This window comes from Microtus ochrogaster, unplaced genomic scaffold, assembly GCF_000317375.1.
Source record: "Microtus ochrogaster isolate Prairie Vole_2 unplaced genomic scaffold, MicOch1.0 UNK29, whole genome shotgun sequence".
In the NCBI taxonomy this organism is placed as follows: domain Eukaryota; kingdom Metazoa; phylum Chordata; class Mammalia; order Rodentia; family Cricetidae; genus Microtus; species Microtus ochrogaster.
The window spans coordinates 4453799-4462922 of NW_004949127.1; the positions used below are offsets into that span (position 1 = coordinate 4453799).

Below are 9124 nucleotides of genomic sequence, written 5' to 3' on the forward strand. Positions count from 1 at the left end.
TGAGTTCGAGACCAGCCTGGTCTATAAGAGCTAGTTCCAGGACAGGCTCCAAAACCACAGAGAAACCCTGTCTCGAAAAAAAAAAAAAAAGAAAAGAAAAGAGAAAGATCTATTTTGAAAAGTCCTATAATAATATTAAGGACATATGGTTGATTCTCGCTTTTCACCATCTAATATAAAATAGTGTAATTGCTTTTCTCATTTCAAAAGAAGCCCCTCATCATTTAATCATTTATTTATTTATTTGGTTTTTTGAGACAGGGTTTCTCTGTAGCTTTGGAGCTTGTCCTGGAACTAGCTCTTGTAGACCAGGCTGGCTTCAAACTCACAAAGATCCTCCTGCTTCTGCCTTCTGGGATTAAGGCATGTGCCACCACCGCCCACCTCATTCTATCATTTAAAAGCCACCTATTAGATGAAGTTGTGAAACAAGTAGGTATGTCATACTAAGTCCATATTCCAATGCCTCTACATTTTTCTCAATTCCAGAACAAACTATATTCAGTAACAAATATAACTTAGAAAACATTATCAAACAATGAAATCATGCTTTTTAACCACTTAACGCAATGTCATGCACTGAGCTAAACCATCAAAAAAGATTAATTCTCATGACAAGCCTATGATATGTTAATAGTGATTATTTTCATTTTGTATATAGATGAGGAAACTGGGGTTTAAAAAATTATGTGGGCATATATATTTTATGTGGTAAAATCAGATGGCAAGATGAGTAGTTGAAGGTAACCATAATTAGTCTCAAAGTGACTTCTCTCGAAAGCTAGAACTATAGGAAGGCAGGTCTGATCTGCAAGATATTAGCAGACTTTACAATGATGGTCGTGGCACTCCTAAGAAAGAATAACTGTTACTTACTATTTCTATCTTTGAAGTGATTCATAAAATAAACATTTGCAATTTAGTCTGCGTTGTACAATGCTGTCCTGTATGCAGCATTACATGCCTCTGTCTTCCCTTCTACTACATACCAGAAGTTTCTTCAATACTTGTGACTGGTCAATTTACCTTTGCATATTTCCCCAGGCTTTGAATGACCATTGGAAAATATATCAGGAGAAGCAGGATATGGTGGCACAAGCTTATACTCACAACACCAGAATAAGGCAGGATTGAGAGAGGGGTCAAGGCTAGCCTAGGCTATACTGTCTAATCCTATCACAAAGAAAAAGAAGGGATGGAAACTCAAGAAAGCTGCTATTCACAGGTATCATATACCAGGTACTCTATTCAAAAGGTGTGCACATTTTCATTTAGTCTTCATACCCTGAGACGAATATAAAAATTTTTATTCATTCTGCAGGCATGGACTCTCCTACTCAGAACAAAGTTAAGTAACTTCACTAAAAGCACAGCCAATTTTGAAACCAACAGTCTCTCGCAGTCATTCTTGGAAGTCATAATGGTCTGGTGGATAGGTTATGACTCTCCTCTCTTTAAAATATGTAATTCGGATAATACAAATCTAAATAAAAATGGGGTATGTGTGCTGTGGGATCCATTAGCTCCTTGGCTGTGGTCAAGAAGCCACAGGAGCAGTACCCATGAAAAGTATGAATACATGCTCCTATTACAAGTGCTTTGAACATATGCATATATTTTAGGGGAATAAGAGAGTTGTGTTGTGTTGTATACATTTTATGTGTTTTGTTTAGTATTGTTAGAGGTTAGTAATCTCCAGGTACTACACAATTGCTTGAAATGTCTCCTTTCAGCATGTCTATCAGGAGATGGATGACAGGGCAGGGTCTACCCCGTGTGATGTGTGATTATGCAGTACAATGCATTAGAACTGCTGGATATTGGGCTGTACTTGATGGGAGGTGTCCACCGGGATGTGTGTCAACAGCAACTGTTGATGCTGTGGCATAGAAGTGGTGTTTGAGACTGGGGGAAAGCTTATGTTAGATGACTGTATGCAATGCATAAAAGAGGTGTTGTATTGGAAAAACAGTGTGGTGCACCTCACATATGCATGCGCACTTGCACTCCTGGCAATACTGCATACCAGAAGAGTTCCTTGGGAATCTAGTTGTATACCAGGCCTCCGTATGTGTTTTGTGTGTAGTTTGCTCTAAAAGCGGTGCAATCATGAAATGATTCATGCGGTGTGCTAGGGACAGACCACGGATAAAGTGGTTGCGGAGCAGAACGTCCCGGTAGTGACGTGTGAGGAATGATGAAAAGCAAGGGATGTGGGTGACCGGGCTAGGTGACCTGCATGAGCTCCTGGTGTGGCGCGAGGCACCGAATGTGAGAGACGGGGTAGCAGGTGGAAGAGTAGGCGGAGAGGACTGTAAGCCACGCGGTGGGCGGAGGAGCTGCGTGGGCCCAGTGTCTGCGAGCCTGCACGCGTGGAGCAGCTACTCGGTTTCTTGCCACCAGTCACACAGGGCCATCCTCCCCGCCACAGCTTCCCTGTCGCCTCTACCCTCTGGCCTCGGGCGCCCCGCGCGCGGTCAGGCCTACCTCACCTGGTGAAGGCGAAGTACATGAGGCTGATGATGGTGAAGCTGAGCAGGGTGATAGTGTGCGGCCGATAGAAGAAGTCTATGGTGATGTCCTCCACTTGCTGCTCGTTGATCATGCGGAAATGCATCCTGTAGTTCACATCATCCTTGCTCAGAGTACGGCTCCCCACGCAGGACGCCATGGTTCTTCTCCCCGTCCTGCCGGGGCGGCGGAGGCCCCGGCCCGCGAAGGCTGGGACCTCCGCAGTGACAGACCACGGCGGTGCAGCTGCCTGACGCCGGGACCCGGTCTGGCGCCCTGCGAAGGGTGCTAGCTGAGGGAAGGGCCGACGCGCGAGGGCGTGGTCGCGGCGCCACCACTACTGCACGGGGTGGGGGGACCGCGAGGCCACGGGCCCTGGCAGGGAGACATTACGGAATGCTCACCCTAACCCTAACCCTCCCCCGCAGAGCCGTAGAGTCAGTGAATTGGGGAATGTGTTGATCGGTAGCAGGGCCTCCAAGACTCCGGCAGGCTCTGTCCACCGACTCCCCCTCTCAATCCGCCGCCGATGGTCTCGCCCACTCGGAGCGCAGCTCACGTAGGTGGCGGCGCGGGGCCCCGCACCGCGAATCGCTGGCTGCTTTGCTGGGCGACCCGGCAGTGCAGCCGGGCTCGTTCTGCGCCGCCGCGGACCTGGCCCAGGTGAATTGGGAGAGCAGGAGGCCTGGCGCTGTTGGATCCCGATCTGCCTGCACTCAGCAAGAGCAGCTACTGGGAGCTTCGCGAGGGCTGGTAGGTTCTCAGTGACCCGGAGAGGGGATTCGGGCTTGTTCTGTAGGTGGCAAAGCTGCCGGGCTTGTTTATCAGCACTAGAAGGAGGCCCGAGTGTGTAGCGGCTGCCTGCCTAAGTTCCGTTAGGGACTCTAAGGCATCCTACACTACGCAAGGTTAAAGAGTGTTGGTTAAATGACCTTAGGGAGGGAGGCTGCGCTGCCTAGAGGCCCTTTATTACGAAGTGTGCCTTTCATCTCTAGAGTGCCAGGGTTAGTTAAAAAGCAGGGATCTTGAATCTAGAAAAATCTGTTCACGCTCTTTTTCCTGTTCCTAACAAAATAGTGCAGGATACAGCTTGAGAGATGTTAAGAATTCTTTTTTCTTCTTAAATCTTCCTAATGTACACACCGCAGGGCATTATACACGAGTGCAAATCTTTACTCGTTTCTGAGAGCTATGTGTGTCTGCACTTGTCCTGTAATCGCTCCCACAAAACAAATCCGAACCCCCTGAGGTTCAAGGTCCCAACTTGGTGCAGGAGAGTTACTGGGAAGGTGGGTTCAGGGAGGGGGCCGAGCTTTTTTCTTCTGCATACTGGGTTGTTCTGATGGCTTAGACTTTGAAGCGGTTTTGTGAGGGGAGTGTAGTTGCAAGTAAAAGTGGAGGGTAAAAATGAATGTTTAGCACTCAGATCTTTGAGTGGAAAAAGAATTTAACAGTGAGCCCACTAGATGTAGGAAGTTTTCCGGACAGACTCTGGGAATTGGTTTGGAAGTATCACAAAGTGCTTATACAAATCGTTCTGTTGTGTTCTCCATCTTTATAAAAACATATGTTGGAGCTGAGAATGTAGCCCAGGATAAATTTTCACCAGCACAGCACACATAAAAGCATTATGTGGAGTTTTTGAGCCTCCATCACCATGAGCTAGAATAGCATGTCCAGTCTTGACATTGCCCGCGAGTTCACATCAAGAACCTGGTTGTCACCAGGCGGTGGTGGTGCAGGCCTTTAATCCCAACACTTGGGATGCAGAGGCTGGCAGATCTCAGTGAGTTCAAAGTTAGCCTGGTCCACAGAGCAAAGAGAAACCTTGTCTTGAAAAACAAACAAACAAAAAAGTTACAACCACCATGGGGAAAATGTTTTAAGAAAGCTTATGATTTTGTGTTGAGTAACATTGTTCATACCTGTCCTTGAGTGGATAGGACCATTCTGGCAGTGTGGAAGCTTCACTAAAAGTTTGGTCTTGTTTAGGAGACATAACTCGGTTACCACTTTGATGTCACTATTATGAAGAACATAAGAAGTTTGAGGGAAATTTTGACAGGTTTGGAAGTTCCTAAAATTTAACAAAAGTTACCTATCCCACAAGGTTATTGCAAGCACACCCTTCCTCAGGTCACTTAAGAAGGAAAGAGATTTGCTCTTAGCCAACATCCCCAAACTACAGACCTTCAAGTGTTAGACCCACAAGTGTTTGTGAGACTAGACCATTGATTCAGGGCCTAAAACAAGCTGAATTCCACTGTGTAGAAAAACAAAATACAAAGGCATAAGCAAGAGTTAATTGATAATTAACATTTTTTGTCTGTCTGTGTTAAGGTTTAAATACAAACGCTGCAGGTCCCTGAGTGGCGGCAGGAAGCAGGTTTCAAGACCACTGCAGGCCACGAAGGCAGCCAGGTCCCAGGAAGGGAGCCCCCGAGTATATGAAGGCTGTTTGCCTGGTATAGGTGAGTTATAACTACAGTATAGAATCTGACTGGAGAGCTGAGTCTGAGCTTGACTGTACTGGCTCTCAACAGGTAAAAGCAGCGTTGGATTAAATATATAGTATTTTATGTAAGAGACTTAAAAACATACCAATTTAAAACATGAGACATTGCTTTGTAGTCTAGAATGAGATACAATGAACAGACAATTATAACATTTATGACTCATTTAAAACAGTGGGTTTCTTTTTTTTAACTTTTGACTAATTTATAGGCATAAAATACATTTTAGTAACTCAGCATTATAATCACAATATATTTCCTAAACACACTTCAAACCAAGTTCTAAGAGCATTTCATTGCATTACTGTTATTCTTTCCTTTTGAAGATAAAATTAATAGTTGGTTTGGATCTGTTGTAATTTGAGCAATTACAGACTTTTTTGGTTTAAAGTCATTCTTTGTCTTGTTTTTAAATTGTAAGGCATATCTTTATTTTTCCAGTTCTGAAGTTCCTGTTTTGGTTGGTAGCTGAGACTGCCTTTGTTTGTGGCTTTTCATATATAAGAAACATTTGACTACCCTGGACATATTTGTTTAAATCTTTTATTGTAGGAAGAAATTTATTATTATTTATTTGCTGTTTCACTACTGGTTTAAACATTTGAGTAAGTTAATCTATCTTCTTTTGATGGTTGTGTTTTTCCTTTGTAGACTGAGAAAAAAAATGGCCCTGTTAGTTGAGCAGATACCCAGATGGTTCAACTCAATTAAATTGAGTAATTTCATTAAAGCTGCGCAGATCACAAAACGCTCTACAAGAACAGGAAAAACATTGTCAAATGGCTTCTCGTCTCAGGCTCTGTTGTCCTCTGACAATTGCTTTCGCCTCTGGGGAATTAAGACTTACAAGACATCCTCCTTGTGGAATAGTTTCCAGACTGCCAACCCTAATAGGCAAGAGAACAGTTCTGAGCAAAACACTCTGCTCCCTTCAGTGAGTGAAAAGCCGGAGAGGATACCCAGCCTTGAATCCGAGCTGTTTCTTGAAGGTAATTCTGAACACTGAGAAGAGTCCCCTTTTCAGGAGTTGTTTTGATCATGCTACATTGAAGCATTAATCTAATTAATCTTAATAAAAAGCCAGGAGTCAGATATCAGGGTAAAAACCTAGATGATCAGAGAAGCAGCCACTAGTGCTTCCTACCTGTCTCCTTCAGTCCAGCCCTACAATCACTTTCTCTCTCCACCTCCCTGGTGCTGTGATTAAAGGTAGAGCCATCACCACCAGGCTTCTATGGTTAACTAGTGGCTAGCTCCATCCTCTGATCTCAGGGCAAGCTTTATTTGTCATAACACAAACACTATCACACAACACTACATATTTAGACAATACTCGTCCATTTCATGTTCTGTTTCATACCAGGCAGGAAAAGGAACAGTATCGGTTCTATCTTTGGGGTATACAGTTTTGACATATATTTATAATTATATTTATTTTTAATTATTTATATGTATATATGTTTGACATATGTGTTGTATAATAGTTACCAAGTGGGAACAGTGAGTTTACACTTCAGGTTTCCCTTGAATTGCTTTATAGTCAACCCTCCCTCTACGTGCCTCTTGATATAGGAATATATTATTATGCCACAGGTAAAATATGTTCCATTAGTAGAATGTGAATGAATTTAAAAGGGGAGGCAAGGAAGAGAAGCTGGCTGTGAAAAAAGTGAGGATAGTTAAGAGAGTAAAACAGTAAGAGACCATAGTCTGGATTCCTTAGAGTCACAGCTTCAAATTTCTTTCATACCAAATCATATTAAAACAATAGCAAAGAATCCATATCAGGGCAAATTAGAGGACTGGCAAAGGTTTACAGATGGTAGAACATAGACATTCTCTTAAGAGAATTTAGAGAGGAGGGCACTGGATCAAAATGAATAAATTCAGAATAGCATAACTTTAGAATGTGAATTTGGGGTATTAAAAAAAGCCATACTTTTGGCCAAGTTCACAAGCCATGTCTCTCAAAATGTTGCTGAAGAGCAGTTGATCTTTAACATTCTTACATGTTGATGAAAAGTGAAGAGAGATAGTTATGTGTCTTACCCAGAGAAGATAACTCATACCTGTAATCCTAGCATTTAAGAAGACGAGGCAGGATGATTGCCTGGGTTGTGTTCACTGTCTCAAAAGTAGATTGAATGTCTTGAACTTTACCAACAAACTTCATACCTTGAAGGAAGAATAGTTGGTCTCTTTGGGTACTCTTAAATCTTAGGATATTTTTGGACCTTTGTGACATGGAGGTCACCATTCTTAGGCCATGCTGACTTCAGACTTGCTATAATTCTCCTGTCTCAGCATGCCCAGTGGAATGCTGGGATTACAGGTATGGACCATCACTTTAAACTTGCACTTCATAAACATCTACTTCTGAAATGATCTCAGTACTTAACCAATGAAAGACACAAACTAGGGAAGATAGAATATTTATAGAAGTAGATTTGGGGTTGTTTTCTTTTTTAAGGTGAATTTTATTTTTAATTATGCATATGTGTATGTGTGTGCACATATGAGTATAGATGCCCATGAAGCCCACAAGATGGTATTGGAGTTATAAGATTGTGAGCTTTCTGATGTAGGGATCCAAACTGCAAGAACAGTATATACTCTTGACCACTGAATCATTTCTGTAGCCCCTTTATAGAATGTTCCGTATGTACATGACAGCTGACTGGCTTCTCTCTTTCCTCATGACTTGCTGCAAAGAATTGGATGACTTACCTTCGCTGTCTCCGATGCAACCAATTTCAGAGGAGGAGGCTATTCAGATTGTTGCACACCCTCTGTTGCCCTTATCTTCCTTCACACTTGGAGACTACATAGATCATTCCGAGACTCTGCAGCAGCTAGTGCAGCTTGGTAAGTTTCTAACCTACAGTCAGCCTGTTATGTGTTAGTTTGTTGACCCATGGTGAACTGTTTTCTGCATTGTTTTCCCCTGACCTTCCTCCTGGAGCCTACAGCCCTCATCTGGATTGTTCTTTCAGCCTGTACCATAACTTTCTTAATATGCTGGCTAGTAGGTTATCCTTGAATTAAAGGCAGCTAGAGCTATTCATTGCACACTTTCTTTTGGTCCTGTCTGAAATGTAGCAACCTTGTTGAATCTGTTTTCCTTGAGTCTGGTTTGATTTCTTGATTTCTCAGTAATGACCCTAAGGAGTTGAGAGGAATTGGATATTTAAGAGATTGAGGAATCAATGTTCCCACATAGTATCATGTTTTTACTTGGACCTCTTATTCTCCAAAGTCTCCAATTTCTGGTTGTTGTTGTTGTTGTTTAATGGGTGTTGAGTATTGTCTTAGGGTTTCTATTGCTGTGAAGAGACACCATAACCACTGCAATACTTACACAGGAAGACATTTAATTAGGGTGGACTGGAAGCATAGTGGCATGCAGGCAGACATGGTGCTGGAGAGGAGCTGCATGATTCTGCAGGCATCAGGAAGAGTCACACAAGGCCTGGCTTAAACGTCAAACCTCAAAGTTCACCGCTAGGGACTTACTTCCTTCAACAAGGCCACGCCTCCTAAGAGTGCCACTCCCTACCAGCCAATGGGATCATTTTCATTCAAACAACCGCAAGTATTCCTTACCCAAAATGCCAAGAACCGAGAGTGTTTGAAATTTGAGGCTTTTTCATATTTTTTGGAATATCTGCATAGAGTTTACCAATTGATCATCCAAAATCCAAAAAGTACAAATTCTAAAACTTTTAGTGTTTCACATACTGGCATCTTCCATTAGAATTCTTATTTGTGGGCCTTTCTGTGTCTTATTTTGATAATTCTGTTTTCATATGTTGTGTTTGGGGGATATAGATAAATCTTGTTTCACCAAAGAAGCTCCCTTTTTGTTTCTCATTCACCATATCTTGGAGAGCTGTTTTGTTTATCAGAAATAGAAAAAAAAAAATACCTGCGCCAATGCAGGAGACTCTTAGGGGTTGTCCTTGTTTCTTTCTTTTCTCCCTCCCTCCTTAACATCTTTTTAGAACCTAATCCTCCTAATCCTCCATATTCTATCTCTCTCAAGTTTGCTCTTATTCTGTCGTTACCACTTCTTTTTTTTTTTTTTTTTTTTTTTGGTTTTT

The 9124-nt window shown here is 42.4% G+C and overlaps 2 protein-coding genes across 3 annotated transcripts in view; one reads left to right on the forward strand and one right to left on the reverse strand.

The window, feature by feature from the left end:
- Positions 1 to 2996, reverse strand: part of Ptdss1 (phosphatidylserine synthase 1) — a 49482-nt gene extending 46486 nt beyond the window's left edge. The window contains exon 1 of one of the 2 annotated variants that reach the window (XM_005368147.2): positions 2493 to 2996. In XM_005368147.2, the coding sequence (XP_005368204.1) occupies positions 2493 to 2671 (179 nt within the window). In that variant the 5' untranslated portion in view covers positions 2672 to 2996. Of the gene's footprint in view, positions 1 to 2487 lie in introns of both variants that reach the window. The other variant, XM_013354112.2, reaches the window with a different exon arrangement.
- Positions 2997 to 3115: 119 nt separating this feature from the next.
- Positions 3116 to 9124, forward strand: part of Mterf3 (mitochondrial transcription termination factor 3) — a 20546-nt gene continuing 14537 nt past the window's right edge. The window contains exons 1-4 of the mRNA XM_005368149.2: positions 3116 to 3264; positions 4852 to 4982; positions 5676 to 6013; positions 7737 to 7889. Coding sequence (XP_005368206.1) covers positions 5689 to 6013; positions 7737 to 7889 — 478 coding nt within the window. The 5' untranslated portion in view covers positions 3116 to 3264; positions 4852 to 4982; positions 5676 to 5688. The remainder of the gene's footprint in view (positions 3265 to 4851; positions 4983 to 5675; positions 6014 to 7736; positions 7890 to 9124) is intronic.